Source organism: Ranitomeya imitator, chromosome 2, assembly GCF_032444005.1.
Source record: "Ranitomeya imitator isolate aRanImi1 chromosome 2, aRanImi1.pri, whole genome shotgun sequence".
Lineage (NCBI taxonomy): Eukaryota > Metazoa > Chordata > Amphibia > Anura > Dendrobatidae > Ranitomeya > Ranitomeya imitator.
Window position 1 is genome coordinate 832,406,667 of NC_091283.1, and position 19,418 is coordinate 832,426,084.

General features: G+C 45.0%; 1 protein-coding gene across 1 annotated transcript; it reads right to left on the minus strand.

The window, feature by feature from the left end:
• Window positions 1-1,343: 1,343 nt before the first annotated feature.
• LOC138666029 (C-type lectin domain family 2 member B-like) lies at window positions 1,344-16,547 on the minus strand. Its single transcript, XM_069754092.1, has 6 exons — window positions 16,455-16,547; window positions 12,004-12,082; window positions 8,706-8,804; window positions 8,077-8,255; window positions 7,146-7,252; window positions 1,344-5,352 (listed from the first exon to the last, which is right to left on the minus strand). Exons 1-6 carry the CDS (start codon window positions 16,470-16,472, stop codon window positions 5,223-5,225), a joined length of 612 nt encoding a protein of 203 aa, XP_069610193.1. The 5' UTR covers window positions 16,473-16,547; the 3' UTR covers window positions 1,344-5,222.
• Between the last annotated feature and the right edge of the window lie 2,871 nt (window positions 16,548-19,418).

Genomic DNA, 19,418 nt, shown 5'->3' on the forward strand with positions numbered 1-19,418 from the left:
TTGGGGTATCTGAGCAGTGCCGTATGCTGTCCAATGGGTGAGACATTACTTTATCCAGCATCTATCCCTCTGTGAACATATTTTTGCATACATTGTGGGTCTGTGTTGTGGTCATTATACCACACTGCACGTATAGAGTAAGGGATAGGCTGGCCGTCATGATGTGTAGCTCACCCATGTATATACCTTTTGCTGGGGATACTCACTTGTACATTCTTTTTAAACAATAGTACATGGTGTTACTGGTTGAGTACCCTTGCGCTATGGATAGCTTGTCACTGCCTGTTTGCATCGTCATATAACTTACCTGTCCAGCAATTCTGGGTTTTATTGTGTACATTTATTTGCCTGCTTTTTGTATTGATGTTCTAAAAAAGTTTTGTATAAATTTTTCTAAAAAAAAAAGTTTCTTATGGCATACCGTATGTTACTGATATGGTGCAAATAGTTACACTTGGGAATTGTAAGCGCTTTTCCTTTCCTATGGTTATCATATTGCTCTCTAAAGAGTATTTCCTATTAATATGGTCTTTTTATGTTATCAGTTCTGGCATGTATATATACGACTATGATAAATGTGTGAGGCTTATGGGGTGGTATTAAAGTTGCTTTTGTATTAAAAAAATTATATCAAAAGCAAAAGTGGAATATTGCAAGTCCTGATAAACAGGAAAGACCCAGAGTGTTGAGGTTTAGAGCTGTACCCATACATTTCCAGTTCTTTTTTTTTGATGTGCTGAAAGATGAGCAAGCGGTAGGACCTGAGCCATTTTTGACAAGGACCAAATCGTGCTGCGGACTGCATCACAAACCTCAACACATGCGTGAACGGGCTGCTGATGCAAGTGCTGACATTCTCCATCGCGCTAGCGCAGACAGAGCATCTGCTAGCTCGATCTGCGCTAGCAGTGACGGACCCGGAAACGCTGCAGCACGCGTCTCAGGATCCGTCACTCAATGACGGCACATCCCTAGCGCATGCGCATTGCGGGCGTGCGCTAGCGATGCGTCAGACATAGGAGTTAATGGCGGTGTTAATGGACTACGTTACACCACGTTCATGCCACAGTGTAACGTAGTCCGTCTAACGGACGCCACTAACGTAATGTGAACCCAGCCTTACCACGTTTATGCCACAGTGTAACGTAGTCCGTCTAACGGACGCCACTAACGTAATGTGAACCCAGCCTTAGTGAGTGATGTAGAGAAAACTTACAGAATTAATGGGATCTTCAGACATCTGTCCTAACGTTCTAGGACAGGATTCCGTCAGTGTGACAAGGCAGCGGCCAAAATAATTATACAGTAATTACCTCCCCTGAAAAAAATACTGAGATTTGTTAAATTAAATATATTTATTTATAATGACCTATCCTTTAGGTCTTTATTTTAATATTGGAGAACAACTTTTAAAGTTCTGGTACAAGAAACTAAAATTACAGAAGTCTTGTTCTGTGTGACAGAAAAACGAGACCTACGCAAAATGTGGGCCCTCAACACCGGACGGGCGACACCTGAAGCCTATATTATACTCCTCATATGCCACAGCTGGAGAAAAAAAATGAGATTCTTCAATAACATTCTGGTCAGACTGTACGAGGTCCTCTGCCACGGCACGGAGATCTCATTAGTGGGTCCCCAACCTTACAGGATGGGCGCCATGAGACACCAGGTCGCTCCACCGGCGGTATCGCTTCAGCACCGCACCTTTAAAAAAGGTGAAGGAATGAATCTCGTGATCAGTTTTGCACATTTTTGCTTTTCCACAATGGATGAGTTTTGGATGTGCGCTCCGTGACTTTTTTCTTCCAACATAATACTGGAAAAGCAGGACCGAGGTGAAAAAACTCCGACCTTCTAAGAACATATTTTTTTTTTTTTACAGACAGCGAGTTATAATGTAAATCATCAACTCAAACGTCAAGCCAGCTATACGCTCAAAACAATAAGAAATAAATTTTCAACAAACGTAAAACAGAAAACCTATATACAAATATTACAATAAATACACACACTTATTTTAATAGGAGACAGGAGACTTTGTGCACATACGTGATGACGTCCATTTTTACTGTCTGCTAATTTCGCACTGGTGTAACACGGGAGCATTTCATCTCGTCCTTTGAGACCGATCATCCGCAGATCGCCGACATTGCCGTTACTCTGGGTTATTACATCTGATCAGACCACGACAATTGGGCAGAAATGCGGCGCCCACATTACACTTATCAGAAACTGATCCCTGGAGTATCAGAGAGATCACAATACACAGGGCAGTGCCGTGTACAGCACACAAAGTATATATCTATATATCGCGCTGTTATGTGCCTACATCAAACACTTATAAAAATGAAAAACAACCAAATGTATTTTCAATAATCCAAAACAAAAGTTTTTTCTAGAAGTAACAGACACAAAAATAATATTTCAGGGGAAACCTCTACAAACCGTGTTAAAAAAAACCCCCAAAACCTCAAGGTGAGTTGCGGTTATAGAATATTGATGTGAATACTTTTCTATCCAATGATGAAAAAAGTATTCTCAGAAAAGTAGCTAGCTTATGTACCTCAAAATGCGAATAATTCCACCTCCTGGTTCAAGCCCTTAGGGGCCAAGCTGTCCAGGGTAAATATCCATTGCGTCTCTGCCCTGGACATGCTTTTAATATAATCACCGCCCCTAGGGTTCTGGTGGACTCGTTGGATCCCAGTAAAGAATAGCCCTGACACCCCCTGTCGCGGCATTTTCTAACGAAACACAATAAATCAACTAAGGGAATATTCTTTACTGGGATCCAATGAGTCCACCAGAACCCTAGAGGCGGTGATTATATTAAAGGTGGAATTATTTGCGTTTTGAGGTACATAAGCTAGCCTGCCTAAATATAGGGTGGCTAAGTAGGAATGAGGCGGAATACCTCAGAACAGGTAGTTGAAGAGGTGTTCATTAGCATTAATGGGGACCATGTTAGGCCTACCACGTAAGTTCCAGAGGACCCAGGTCTCTCTCCTCTCAGGAGACTCCTCAGAGTAGATCATTTGAGGTATATGATTTTAGTATATGAAATTAAGTGGAGGAGGGAGTTAATTATAATTATATAGAGAGGTTTTTATGGAGATGCATGTGTATACGTACATGTATATATATATGTGTGTGTATATCTATGTGTGGATCCCCACGTTACCTCCAATTAAGTCCGTATAAGGCCTTTTAAAGATATATTTTTTTCTCTTCCTTTCTCTCTCCCTCTCTCTCCTTTTATGAGTTTTTATTAAAGATTTTTAGAGGATTCTGCGAGAGATTCTTATAAAGATGTTTAGTAGAAATATTATAGCTGACAGCTATCGGTATAACGTGCCTATTGTTTGGCCATTATCGAGAGTTTTTTAATCTCAATTGTATTTATGTTATGGATTATGTACATATATTTGTATTTTTAATACATACACTATTTTAGAGATTTCCAAATAAATTATGTTTTTAACGTATACACACATATGTGGGGTAATTTACCCATTTATTTATTGGTTTATTATATTAGCATGCTGCCAGATACATCTATTTGTCCCATCATATTATATCGAAATAGATCGGAGTATATGCACTGTGCCCTGTAGCAGTCTAGGGGCATGTAGGTAGTACTTAGGAGATCGATGTGGATGGCTGCACATATGCCGGAAAACCTGGGGTTAATCAATAGGGGGCGGGGCGTAGAGATGGCAGGGCACTCTATAAGGTATGGTGAGCCAGGGGAACGGTAACCCTGAGGAAGAAGAGGTTCACTCTTTGAAATGCGTTGGTTGTTTCCTATCCCCCTTTTTTGAGCGATCTTGCGCTCCATACTGCATGTGACGTCACTAGGTAGGAGGAGCCTATCGGCCATCTTTTTGTTACATGCGGTAATCAGGGAACGCTACCGGCCGGGGCTTCCCTATACCGCACCCCGCCATCTGATACACACTGCACCATAGCCCCAGGGGCACTGACCGGGCAGGTGAAGATTTCCGCAGCACGGGTCCACACTCAGCAGTATCTACCTGTGATAAGGTAAGCGGAGGGACATCGGTGTCCGAACGCTATTCTAAATTAGTGTGGGGTAGTGGAGGAACTGTCTACTTGTTCATGTGGTACCGTTCCCGGGATTCTTTTGCCATTAGCTATACGGTTAGGGTCCTGGTGGATTCCTTTTCACCAGATAGTGTACGCAGGTGGCATTTGTTCTTAGTTTTCCTCCAGCGCGGCATCTACTGTTTTTATTAATCTTTTTACTTGTGCGGGCACTTTTGCTATTCACTGTGGTGTTTTACTCTACTCCCCATGTCCCATTACCAGTCTTCTTAGGTCCATGCCTAATGGTTTCTTTGGTTTTCCGCATAAGGAAGCAGATTGTTCAGCACATAAATCCATCTCATGATAGTAAAGGACTTCGTTATACTAAGGAATCTCCCATTCTATACTATGGGTGCCGGATTAAAGGAATTTCAGTGTAAACGTGTGTACTCTGTATACTGCAGTGCAGACAATAAAAATGTACAATATTATCTCACAATGGACTCCTGCAGAGTCTTCTATCTGGACAGATGCTGATGTTTATATGCAGATGCCTTCAGGCCTCGCCTCTAGGATATTTCTAGAACATAAGATTTTTAGGAGACTAAAAAATAAGTTCTAAGCGGATTTTTAAAATATCACTTTACATATGGAATAATTCCAATTAAACTAGTAGGCATTTTATAAATCCGTCATATAACTTATCTTCTCATGACTTGTAATCAAAGCTTTTTTTTTTTTTAAATCGCGGTCAGCCCAACGAGCCACCTACCAAGACATCCGGGTGAGGGATTGGACATGACAGCCATCCTGTCCTCTGACCATTATCCAGCAATTTACCTTCACGGCAAACACCAGTGATCACATAGCCCAGATTACCCCGACCCGTCAGTGTAAAATGGGTAAATTAATTATTTTGCAAAACTTTCACTTCCATTTCCAAACATGATGGAAATTCAAAGTTGTAAACGGATTTGCAGAACACAACTCCGTAGACAAAGATGCAAATAGTGATTTACGCCAATAACCTGTGATCTCTGCCACACAAATATTTCATCCTTTTTGGGACTCGTAGGTGCAGAGTAGCCCACTAGCCGCCATCTTCCTACATACAGAGGAGGCATGAAGGCATCTGCATATATCTGTGCACTCGGTCTCATAACGCCTCCTATTTAAAGATGAGGATTCATGGTCTGAGCGTCCGGTTTGTTACAGATCCAGTGTTTGTCCGAGGAGCACGAAGCGCTGGAGATGCGACCGCTGTTCGCCAGCACACAGCTCAAATAGCCAACGATCGAGAACCTGGAGGGGGGAAAGAAAAAAAGTGTGAGAATGTAAAAGTTCACAAAACTGTTCATCCCCTTAGCATAGGTGCACATGAATATATATATCAAAGGGCAGTCCCACACGTCCAGATAATTCCGGTACCGGAATTATCCGTGTCCATGTGCCCGTGTGTTTCTGTGGCACATCAGTGTGGCACATGTGTGCCGCCCGTGTGCCCACTGGGTACCACACGCACCGTGCAGGAGACAGCGCTAAAGTTTAGCGCTGTCCCCTGCATCTGGTGCTGAAGCCATGATTCATATCTTCTCTACAGCAGCGTTTGCTTGCGTGTTTTACACGGACCCATTGACTTTAATGGGTCCGGGTAATCCGTGCGCTCCCACGAACACTGACATGTCTCCGTGTTTGGCACACGGAGACACGGTCCCCCCCCCAAAAAAAAAAAAAACAATGACATCTGCACAGATGCATTGATTTCAATGTGTCTACGTGTGTCAGTGGCTCCGGTACGTGAGGAAACTGTCACCTCACGTACCGGAGCCACTGACGTGTGAAACCGGCCTAAGGCACACAACTGGCCTAAAAAAAAAAAAAAAAAAAAAAAAAAAAAGTGCTAAATAAATGCTAAAAAGAAAGAACCCACGCATTGCAACATAAAAAGGAGCAAATGTTCCATCTTTAGAACTACTTTTACCGCTTCAGGTTTCCAAAGATATGTAGCAGTTAAAAGAATCGTCCCGAGCATTAAGGCAGATTCGCTTTTAAGCTGATATGTTTTAGGTATAAAAACCACAACATGGTGTCAACAAAAAAAAAAAAAAAAAAAAAAAAAAGAACCCCCCACCCCCTCGCAAAACATGATGCCAAGGCACCACCTTCTTAAAAAAAAAAAAAAAAAAGTGTGAACCAATATCAATTCCTGGAAGTTACACAAGAGATGAGAATTTCTACACGTCACTCTAGACATTATCAGGGCAGAACTGTGCACAAAGTTTATTCCCCTCCGCTGAGGACCCCAGTAATACACAGAGGGGGTCCCTTCTGAAGTGGAGAAACGGACGTGCACACCGGCTCTGTAGGACTGGGAGGGGGGAGGGATAGTGGAGAACAGCAGTGGATACCTGCAGCCGTCCCACAGCAGTGGTGGTGCGCATGTGTGACCATCGCCAACTAAGGACAATCCCTTTAACTAGAAGGTTTCAGGTTTTTTGCATGTGAACATTTTCTCCATTCAATGGGAACAGGAGAAATCTGCTGACTACTCTATGGAGAGTCCCAAGAGAGAGTCCAAAAATCCACAATTGGGCGTTAAGACCACGTTCACACGCAGCATTTTTCTGCAGCCAGAACACCAGATTCAAAATGCATTTTTGGTGGATTACATGCGATTTGTCTATGGTACATATTTAATAAAGTTACGTTTGTTCACCAAAGGCAGAAAAACTTGTTGGCTGAGGGTTTTTATTTTGCACGGTCTCATTGCTTTCCATGGGTGAACAAAAACAAAAGTATGTGCATGAGATTTCTGAAATAATAATACTTGTCAGCAGAATAAAAAACAGGAACAAAAAAAAAATGTTGCAGAATTGTTCCCCAGAGAAATATTCTCGATTTACATAAATTAAATTGCCCACAATCTGGTTTCTATCATTTTGGGACGCGCCTCACATATCCATGACCGCAGGGTATCCGCTCAGGGTTCCTCTTACAGGAGCCTTTGGGTCGTCTGCTCAGTGTCGCTGGATCCCAAGGAACAGATTACAGAAATCCAACGTGTTTCAATGTTACCGACAGGTGATCGCACTTACAGGTCATTAAAGTAGGAGCCGTTCGTCCAGACCCACGGCTCAGTTTCGTTTTCTCTTTTTAGACCGATCCAGTGATCAGAGGAGCCTTTAAATCGGAAAATGAAGTCCTGAGGAATAAAAACCAAAAACCATCGTCAACCAGAGACTTCTAGCAATCCAGAACCATCACGACCACGGCATATTTTATTTTGCATTTTTGTTTCTTCCTCCCCTTCTTCCACTTTTTCTGTCCCCATCGCAGTTATGAGGTCTTGGTTTTTTTCCCAGGGAAATTTGTAGTTTAGAATGACACCATATAAAGTGCAGTACGATTACGGCAACACCGGACGGTAATGGCAGAACTTCATTTTTTTTTTTTTTTTTTTTTACATTTTGTGTTTCACAGAAATAAGAAAAAAGTAAGCAAATGAGTTGTGTCTGCAAAATTGGTACTAATAAACAATGATAAAGAAAAAATGAATTCACAATCTGAGTCATCACAACCTCAAAATAAAAAAAAAAGGCTTTTTTGTGAAGGCGATAATGTAGACCAAATGGCAATCCTCTAACACAAAAGCAGTGAAAAAACCTCCACTCACCCTTGATGGAAACCAGGAAAGTTTCTGGTGTGGAGAAGCCCGGAGTCTGGTCTCTTCCAGACATTGGAGGAAGTCCAGCTTCTATCCATAAAATTAAATCCTTTATTTCATGATTAAATTATAGAGTTTAAGAACATAACAGTCATTTGAAACGCGTCCGGTGTCGCCTCCTTGCACCCTTTATCCTTCATCAGGTCTATGCCTAGGCATATTGTAGTTGCGCCATCTATTTTAATCATGACATAAAGGATTTGATTTTATGGATAGAAGCTGGACTCCCTTCACACAATACCCATTGGCTTGTGAGGTTGCACTTTTGGGGTCCCGGACCCCTGCATCCCATCGATACCTACCAGCTCATGTTTCCAGTCTATAATGGCGAGAGACGCGTTCCTGGCAGCACAGAAGCTCTGGCTCTTCTCCCATTCACTAATATTTTTAGAGAAATAATAACATTTTCTCTTGTGCCAGATCCAGTCGTCTTCACAGGGGTCACGGGAGACGGGTATTGTTTTGGGGGTCTGACATTTACCTGTAAAGAAAGATGTTACATCGACCTTTCCAAAATCTGCTCTCTTACAACAGCACTCTTCATTGCAATGATGGAGGATCCTCTCAAAAATGTGCAAAATTAATCACTGGATTACAGGAGATCGCTCCAACATTCTGAATTATTAGAAGGTCATAAAAGTCTATGGTACATTGCAGATCTACGCCGGATTATCAGATGCTGGGATACAGGGCAGTACATATGAAAGACGTCCTTTTCCTCCTGCATTATTACATTCCCTTCGTTTGTGGTTGTTATCTCCACCACGCTGCCATATTAACCCTCCGTATATCACACCCAGAAAACATGGGGAACAGAGCCGCACCAGGGAGCAGAATATTTGTCTCCCCCGACAATCATTGCCGTCTCCCCCGACAATCATCTTCAGTGTAACATTATGTCAGGATTCTTCTATCAGGACATGAGACTTACCTCCAGTAACTACAATGACCAACACAAAGAGGAAGACGACTGCAATGCATAATACAGATATCAGGGCTGCGAGTTGAACCACCGTCATATTTTTGCTTCCTAAAAAGAGAAAACAAAAAGAGAGAAATCTAAATTATGCATTTGCGGAAAGAATAGACTTTAAAAGAAACCCATCTTGTTATACTTTAAAAAGCTGCCGGGGACCGAGCTGCACAGAACACTAGTCAGACAGTCTGGTCCCTGGCGGCTTCTCCCCATGAGTGACAGGTATCTCCCAATACACCCATGCAGGCTGTCAGTCACAGGTGGGGAGAAGGCACCGGGGACCTGACTGATTAGTGTCCTGTGCGGCTCAATCCCCCCCAACTTTTAAAGTGCTTTTTTTTTCCTGAAACACCGCAGAATTTCAGAGTCAAACAGGCCTAGCCGTGATTATAAACCCAGCGCCCAATATATGCATCAGTCACCAGGTTCCCCTTAAAGTAGCAAACCCACTAGTTCTCAGCCCACAGTCCCCCGTATAGTCATCTGCGCCTTCTCTTACTGCTCCGCACCGGCCATCTTCACATTAGGCCCAGGTGTGTCCTGGCCTAGAGAACGCATCACAAGATTGCAACGTACGTCGTGCAAGGGTCAGAAGTCGCTGGGGTTTCAGTGTGCAGCAGCGGAAAAAAAAAGTGCGCAATTTGGTGAATTCAATTCTCATCAGATCCGCTCAGTTTAAATTAATATATAAACTACAATAAAGTAAGAAGTCAAATGGAACACAGCACAGCCGGCATCCTGTTCAGCTTTTTTTCTACATCTGAGCAGAGTGATCCAAGTGGCTGTAAACAAGGCCCAGATATCGGTGCTATAGGGGGGGTCAGTATCCCACAATCAAGAAACATTGTGAAGATGACGAGCGTCACATCATGGAGAGCAGAGCGGCACGGTGTGATGGAGGAAGAACACAGAAAGAGGATCCGGAAACAAGTCATCTACAAAAACGATCAGAGGAGGATGTGAAGAATCGTTCTAATAAAAGGGATGGGAGGAGAATGTGTGGAATTGATAAGAGGATGATGTAGTTCTGTTTAAAGGGATCAGGGGAGGATGTGAAGAATCATTCTGCTGGACAGACTGGGCAGCCAAGTATATTTCAGCCAACTAGAACTCGGCTGTCCAACTAACTTGTCCGAAACCCACAACTAATCGTTCCTGTATATGAATGAAACAAGGCGACACCAGAAAAGAGAAGAAACAAAATCTGAACCACTGAGCCGTGAAAGAATAATGCCTGGTCCACAGAAACCAGTTTCCTGTTGCACAATGCTGCTGGTCTCGGTTGGAAAATTAGACTGAGGAAGGCAAGAGTGAGTGAGTTCTGCGCCCTCCCTGGCCCCTACACCCATAGATTGGTTTCCCACCTAGTTCACCCACTCATGAAGCAGTTTCTGCTATGGCAGAAGCACAATGCATCACACAACCAGGGTCTCACACTGATAGGACTCCGCTGATGTAGCAGTGCTGGGAATGTGGAGCCCTGTATAACCCCGACCACAGCACTGACTCCACACACAGGACACTGCCAGACAGCTGCTAATCAGTGGTGGGGATGGACCAGAACACACAAGACACATAGTCATGGGCCATGTCCACACGAGTGTAGAAAATATGCATTATACACACACACAGCAGCTATTAACAAGTCGCCCATTTACAAAATTGCAATGTATCTGTAAAAGTCAGACGCTATACTGTGGCTCTTTATGGCAGTCAATTCTTGCTTTTTTGCACACACAGACGTGAATGGTTGACTTGTTCTTTTTATGAAAGAAAATAACTAGTGAAGGCTGTGATTTTTCACACACACTTGATTCAGTGAGAAAAACACAGCCCAATAAGTGACATCACTGTAATGAGGGTCTCTGCCCCTACATCATGCTGCTCTCAGATTACACACCTGCTGACGGATTCATTGTACTCAGCAGCCCCGGATGTGTGACACGTTCTGGCAGTCGGAACTCAGTGACCGTAAGAAATGGGGAAGATTCACCTTCAGGTGATCGGGGGTCTCCATGGCCATTAGTGTATTATTCCCCTCGGATTTCTCAGGTGCTTTGTGGTTATACATATTAATCAGGTGCGTTGTGTTTACAGCGATAACATCACAATGATCTCACGCATGTACGGCATCTTCATGATGATAATTACAATATAAATAGCGACTGCACATTGTGCGTAATTATCACCTGTATTAATCGTAATCATCAATCATCCATATGCAAATTGCCTCCTTAGAGAGAAAGACGGCGTGAACTGGAAAATCCCAATCCAAGGACCCCAGGCCTCAGCTGTCAGTGAGGAGGGTGTCAGCAGCCGTCACCGGGGACATGGGGGTGTCAGCAGCTGTCAGTGAGGAGGGTGTCAGCAGCCGTCACCGGGGACATGGGGGTGTCAGCAGCTGTCAGTGACCACGGTGTCAGCAGCTGTCAGTGACCACGGTGTCAGCAGCTGTCAGTGACCACGGTGTCAGCAGCCGTCACCAGGGAGAAAAGGGTGTCAGCAGCTGTCAGTGAGGAGGGTGTCAGCAGCCGTCACCGGGGACACGAGGGTCTCAGCAGCTGTCGGTGACCACGGTGTCAGCAGCCGTCACCAGGGACATGGGGGTGTCAGCAGCTGTCAGTGAGGAGGGTGTCAGCAGCCGTCACCGGGGACATGGGGGTGTCAGCAGCTGTCAGTGACCACGGTGTCAGCAGCCGTCACCAGGGACATGGGGGTGTCAGCAGCTGTCAGTGAGGAGGGTGTCAGCAGCCGTCACCGGGGACATGGGGGGTGTCAGCAGCTGTCAGTGAGGAGGGTGTCAGCAGCCGTCACCGGGGACATGGGGGTGTCAGCAGCTGTCAGAAAATAGCTGTTCCACAAAAACTTTGCTCCTGTGATCAGGACAATGACATTTTGAAATGTGTGTGTTTCGGGAAAATTCTCCATTCATATTCAATACTGTGTAGTCTTCATTTTCCTGATCACAGAAGCAAAGTTTTTCTGGAACAACAGCCATTTTCTATTGGTTTTAGGCATAACAGGGTTAGGAAAACACACTTTGGACCCAGGAACAAAAAATAAATAAAAATGTGTTACATCGTGTTATCGCAGTCTGTCGTTGAGTTAGTGGAAGGATTGTGAAGATACAGGGCGACGTTCACACCTACATCCGTACAATACACAGCTCTGGTGACAGACCGCTATCTATCAATATGGCTTCCATTCTTGTCCGCCAGCATCAGACATCACAACATGAAGGAATGACATTTACCATAAAACTTTAAGGCCAAATCCTCTGGTTTAGGACATTCTGTGGCTGCTTTCATTGGTAATCTGTTTTCTGCATCAATCTGAGAAAAAAAAAAAAAAACACCTTTAAAATATCGTTGTCGTCATCACAAAGCCATCATAGGGAAAATGACATCTTGTAATGTAGATTTGTTATGTGCATTTTTTAACCAATTTTTATGTTCACGTTACAAAAAAAAAAATAATAATTTTGCTGTTTTCACAGTGGCTTCTGTGCCATTTTAAACTCATCTGATGTCTTTTCATGAGTTATCAGACGTCTCATTATCATCAGAGGCAGGAGTGCAATGATAACGCCTCTATACACCGCTAATAACACAGGATCCACCAAGCACAATAGGCGACGTTGCAGATTCACCCACGCTCAGTAGTCACGGTACTTCAATAATCTTAATAACAAAAAAAATCCGCGTCCGTTCATTGCTGCTAATGTGCATGTAAATGTCCAGAAACTACTCGATTCTTTTGAGAATCTAGAAAGATAAACCCCCAGATGTTTTTTCTCCCCACTACTTTCATAACATAGATCAGTGCAACTCCATCCATAAAGTATATTTCTTATACTGAACAAGACTGCGTAAGATCCTGGAAATCTAATTTTCTTGTTTCTGGGATTAATGTGTCTTATTGAATTTGACTGAATATTTTGTTTAGGAAACAAAGCGGTTCTTGGAGGGAAAACGCACTCAGCTCTGCCAGTGCTGCAGGCCATAGACTTGTATTCCACACTGACCATATGGCTAGAAGGGAAAGGGGGGGAGGGGGGGGGTAAAAATTCACAGAGGGGGGCTGCAAAGGATTTGGCCCCACAGAAACCAATGGTGGGAGGAGAAGCAGGCCAGCTCTGGATGTGTACCCCGGACAATGGGAGATAATTCTTATTTTCTTGACAGGCACCCATAACAGCGCAAATGTGGGATAACGGCACCACAACTGCACGTCACAGGTCAGTGTCATGTGCATGGGAAGGAGGTGGTATTGTAATGGAGGAGATAAAGGGATTAACCTGATCGATAAACGGCGTAGACATAAAAAAAAAAATTAAAAAAAGTCAAAACGGCAGAATTACGTTGTTTTAGTCTCCACGACACTGCATTAAAATGCAATAATGGGCGATCAAAACAACGTATCTGCACTGAAATAGTATCATTAAAGGGCCACTGTCACCCCCTCCAGCCGTTATAAACTAAAAGAGCCACCTTGTGCAGTAGTAATGCTGCATTCTAACAAGGTGGCTCTTTTAGTTTTTGGTTCATGTATTCTGAAAATAAAGCATTTTGAAACTTATCTAAAATACCTATCTTTGTCCATGGAGGCGGGTCCTCACTCCCCAGCTACTCTGCAGTCACTCCAATCTTCAGGGGCTTTCGGCGGCGCCCCCTCCGCGCTGTTTTCGCTTCAAATCTGGCGCCTGCGCTGTCTACTACTGTGTGGGGCAGGCGCAGTAAGCTCTGGCCGTCCGACGTCCCAGCCAGGCTTGCAGACTGCGCCTGCACAGGCATTGCGGCCACCTCCCTTGGGAATCCCTGCCCCGAACTGTGTTATGCATTATGCACAGTGCGGGGCAGGGATTCATAGGCAGGGCGGCCACACACGCGCAGTCTCCAAGCCTGGCTGGAACGACAGACGGCCAGAGCTTACTGCGCCTGCACAACACAATAGTAGACAGCGCAGGCGCCGGTTTTGAAGCGAAAACAGCGCGGAGGGGGCGGCGCCGAAAGCCCCTGAAGATTGGAGTGACGGCAGAGTAGCGGTTCAAGCAGGAGGGTGAGGACCCGCCTCCATGGACAAAGAGGTATTTTAGATACATTTCAAAACGCTTTATTTTCGGAATACATGAACCAAAAACTAAGGCTGGTTTCACACTTGCGTTTTTATCTGCAGCGTTTTTACCGCAAAAAAAGCATGCATTTTTTTCCCTATGTTTAACATTAAAAACGCATGCGTTTTTTTTATACGCGTTTGATCCCGTTTTTGAACGCATGCGTTTTTTTTGCTGCATGCGTTCTTTTGCAGAAATGCAACATGTAGTAATTTTCAGAGGCGTTTTTTTGATGCAAAAAACGCATGCGTTCGTATGCGGTTTTTTGCGGAAAAAAATGCATTGGAGTCAATGTTTTTAAGCACATGCGTTTGTTTGCATTAAAAACGCATGCATTTATATAGAAAAAAAAAACAGAAAACACACCGATATGCCACCCCCCACCATAAAGGTGATAAAGGGATCATAACCCTAACGGGATCCTAACCCTACCCCTAGGGATCCTAACCCTAACCCTACCCCTAAGGGTTAGGATCCCTAGGGGTAGGGTTAGGGGTAGGATCCCTTTAGGGGTAGGGTTAGGATCCCTACCCCCTAACCCTAGCTATTTCTGTTTATAGTGGGATTTTTACTTGATTTTGATGATTGGCAGCTGTCACACACTTCTTATCATGCGTTTCAAATACGCAAACACATGAAAAAACGCATGTAAACGCGTCAAAACGCCGTGTTTTCTCACCACATCCAAAAACGCATGCGTCTAAAAAAAACGCAGCGTTTGCACGCTTTTACATGCGTTTTTCCACCATGCGTTTTTTTATTTTAAAACGCAAGTGTGAAACCAGCCTAAAAGAGCCACCTTGTTAGAATGCAGCATTACTGCTGCACAAGGTGGCTCTTTTAGTTTATAACGGCTGGAGGGGGGTGACAGTGGCCCTTTAAAAACATCAGCTCAGAAAACAAAAAAATAAGCCCTCACCCGCCGACCCCAGATCACGAAAAATGGAGATGCTACGGGCATTGGAAAATTGCACAATTTTTTTTTTTTTTTTTATTAGGCTATGTGCACACGTAGGAAATGTGGTGCAGAATTTTCTGCACTAAGGGTATGTTCACACGTTCAGGATTTCCATCCTTTTTTTTTCAGGACAGTTTTTTTAAAAAACTGCAGCTCTTGGCAGAAAACGCAGGTCCTTTTTTTGTCGTTTTTTGATGCGTTTTTTTATCCTTTTTTTACTGTGTGTTTCCTAGGAAGCTTTTTAGGGCTAAAATGGCTGAAAATACCCTAACCCTACCCCTACCCCTAACCCTACCCCTATTCTAACCTTAGTGAAAAAAAAAAAAAAAAAAATTCTTAATTTTTTTATTGTCCCTACCAATGGGGGTGACAAAGTAGGGGGGGTGTCATTTACTATTTTTTTATTTTGATCACTGAGATATAACCTATCTCAGTGATCAAAATGCACTTTGGAGCGAATCTGCCGGCCGGCAGATTCGGCGGGCGCACTGCGCATGCGCCCGCCATTTTGCAAGATGGCGGCGCCCAGGGAGAAGACGGCCGGACGGACACCGGGACGCCGGGTAAGTATAAGGGGGGAGATTAGATTACGGGGGGGGGGGCATCGGAGCACTGGGGGGGGGCATCGGAGCACGGGGGGGGGGGGGGGGGGGCATCGGAGCACGGGGGGGGCGGGATCGGAGCACGGGGGGGGGGGGGGGCAGCCACACTCCGCCCACGCACTTCCGCCCGCTCCCCCGCACTTCCTGCTGCAGCGGTTCTGCACATCAAATCGCAGTAAAACCCGCAGATCTATTTTTGATCTGCGGGTTTTACTGCGATTTTGACCTCACAATGGAGGTCTATGGGTGCAGAACCGCTGCGGTTCAGGAAAAAGAATTGACATGCTCCTTCTTTTTTACCGCGGCTATTCAGCGCGGCTTTTTACACTAAATTCCGGATCATGTGCACAGCAGTGACTGTTTTCCATAGGGTTACATTGTTATGTACCCTGCATGGAAAACAGCTGCGGAACCGCAGCGGCAATACCGCTGCGGTTCCGCAGTAAAAAACGCACTGTGTGAACATGGCCTAAATCTGCATCTGCAGATTTGATGCAGTTTCTGTGCAGTACAATGTAAGTCAATGTGAAAAGAAAAGTGCAATTCTTTGAAATCTGCAGCGTTTCTGCGCAGATTTTTCTGCAACATGTGCACAGCTTTTTTTTTTTCACATTGACTTACATTGTACTGTAAATCACAGTGCAGTTCTGCAGCGTTTCTGCGCGGAAGGATCCGCATCGTGTGCACATACCCTTAGCATTTAGAGAACCTAATAAAAAAAAGCCAAACAAAAAACAAGTGTGGGATTGCACTTTTCTTTTTTTTTTGCAATATCAGGCAGCAAACAGAGCGACTCCACAATCTACACCTGTATCCCAGACCCCGGGGAGGCAGCAGACGCGGTCCGGGAGCTCCTCCGCCACATACGGGACTACACAGGAGCCGGCGGGGAGCAGCGACACAGCACGACCGGCGCCGACACACCGCGACCGGCACACTGCGACCGACACACCGCGACCGACACACCGCGACCAGCTCCGGCACAGGCCGCCATGTCTCCTGCGTGCAGAGAGAAGACTAGCGGTCCTTACCTCCCAGACAGACGCCATCCTGCGATAACCCTCCGCCGGCCGCGGCTGTAACAATGCAAATGTAAATCACGTCAGCTGATAGTAATCGTCACGTCACGTGATGTGCCAAACCACACCCATATAGTATTCCTCCGCCTACCTGACTATGAAGAGCGGATCACCATGGCTGCGATCAGACGCTGTATTTCCGCCCGCTTTCAAACATTTTATGACGTCATCCGTAACTGCTGCCCCCCCCTCACCCCCACCACCAACCATAAGGACAGAAGATTGTGGGGGGACGCGCCCCATAATGGTACGTGGACTTGTTCTTTACAAGACAAGTTATATTTTTCATTTTACCACATAATAGACTGAAAGGCAGGAAAAAAATCCAAATACATTAAAATTGCAACAACAACAAAAAAAAGTGCAATTCCACAATTTTTTTTTTTTGTTTTGTTTTGAAAGGGGGGGGGATTTATTTATTTTCTTACCTACCGTATTCACTGTATGGTACAAATGAGCGGCCGTTACGATTCTCCGGGCCAGTGCGACTTCACAGATATCAAACACGTATGTTGTTATTTTTTTTTTTTTATTTAAGTGGTGAAAAAAACTCAAATTTGGGGGAGAAACTCTGGCTTGTCTACATTTTTTGGGATCTCGGTGAGTTACTTTTGGAGCGCCGAGCTGATGCTTTTATTGATACCATTTTGGGGTACACACATTGATCACCCATTATTGCATTTTATTGCAATGTTGCAGCAGCCAGATAAATTGTAATTCTGGACGTTTCATTGATTTTTTTTTTCTCTCGTTATGTCGTCTACTGATTGATTCAGGGCCGGCTCCAGGTTTTTGAGGGCCCCGGGCGAAAGAGTCTCAGTGGGTCCCCCCCTTTAACACATACCCCGATTCATGATTGCATATAACACAGCCACGTAGTATATAGCAGCCCACGTAGTATATAGCAGCGCAGCCCACGTAGTATATAGCAGCGCAGCCCACATAGTATATAGCAGCGCAGCCCACGTAGTATATAGCAGCCCACGTAGTATATAGCAGCGCAGCCCACGTAGTATATAGCAGTGCAGCCCACGTAGTATATAGCAGCGCAGCCCACATAGTATATAGCAGCGCAGCCCACGTAGTATATAGCAGCCCACGTAGTATATAGCAGCGCAGCCCACGTAGTATATAGCAGTGCAGCCCACGTAGTATATAGCAGCGCAGCACACGTAGTATATAGCAGCCCACGTAGTATATAGCAGCGAAGCCCACGTAGTATATAGCAGCCCACGTAGTATATAGCAGCGAAGCCCACGTAGTATATAGCAGCCCACGTAGTATATAGCAGCGAAGCCCACGTAGTATATAGCAGCGAAGCCCACGTAGTATATAGCAGCCCACGTAGTATATAGCAGCGCAGCACACGTAGTATATAGCAGCCCACGTAGTATATAGCAGCGAAGCCCACGTAGTATATAGCAGCCCACGTAGTATATAGCAGCGAAGCCCACGTAGTATATAGCAGCCCACGTAGTATATAGCAGCCCACGTAGTATATAGCAGCACAGCCCACGTAGTATATAGCAGCACAGCCCACGTAGTATATAGCAGCGCAGCCCACGTAGTATATAGCACTACAGCCCACGTAGTATATAGCAGCGCAGCCCACGTAGTATATAGCACTACAGCCCACGTAGTATATAGCAGCGCAGCCCACGTAGTATATAGCACTACAGCCCACGTAGTATATAGCAGCGCAGCCCACGTAGTATATAGCAGCGCAGCCCACGTAGTATATAGCACTACAGCCCACGTAGTATATAGCAGCGCAGCCCACATAGTATATAGCAGCCCACGTAGTATATAGCAGCGCAGCCCACGTAGTATATAGCAGCGCAGCCCACGTAGTATATAGCAGCGCAGCCCACGTAGTATATAGCAGCGCAGCCCACGTAGTATATAGCACTACAGCCCACGTAGTATATAGCAGCGCAGCCCACGTAGTATATAGCAGCGCAGCCCACGTAGTATATAGCACTACAGCCCACGTAGTATATAGCAGCGCAGCCCACATAGTATATAGCAGCCCACGTAGTATATAGCAGCGCAGCCCACGTAGTATATAGCAGCGCAGCCCACGTAGTATATAGCAGCGCAGCCCACGTAGTATATAGCAGCGCCACTCACTCAGGCACTGGTAGGAGCTCCTCCTGAATCTGCCTCATAACTTCAGCAGCACGGCAGCCAGCCAGGGGCGGAGATTAGAGCAGAGAACATGCTCTCTCCACCACAAAGTCACTGCTGGCTGCGTTCTCTTAACCCCTATGTGCCTGCCTGGCTGCACTGACTGAGTGAGAAGATGCTTGTGTCAGAGCTGGCACATAGGGGTTAAGAGAACGCAGCCAGCAGTGACTTTGTGGTGGAGAGAGCATGTTATCTCTTGCTCTGCTCTCCCAGCTGTATCTATCACAGCATGAGTGGGACCCCCTCTCTCTCAAGGGCCCCGGCATTTGCCCGGTGTGCCGGGTGCTGACGCCGGCCCTGGATTGATTGATTTTATATTTTGATAGATTGGGCAATTATGAACTCAATGATACCAAATATGTGTTGGTTTTTTTTATGACAAAAGGAAAGTGATTTGAACTTGTGGGTTTTTTTTTTAATGTTATTAACCCCTGGAGCTTTTTTCGTTTTTCCATTTTCATTTTTCACTCCCCTCTTTCCCAGAGCCATAATTATGGCCATGTGAGGGCTTGTTTTTTGCGGGACGAGTTGTACTTTTGAACGACACCATTGGTTTTAGCATGTCGTGCGCTAGAAAACGGGAAAAAATTCCAAGTGCGGTGACATTGCAAAAGAAGTGCAATCCCACACTTGTTTATTGTTTGGCTTTTTTGCTAGGTTCCCTAAATGCTAACACTGAGCTGCCATTATGATTCTCCAGGTCATTACGAGTTCATAGACACCTAACAT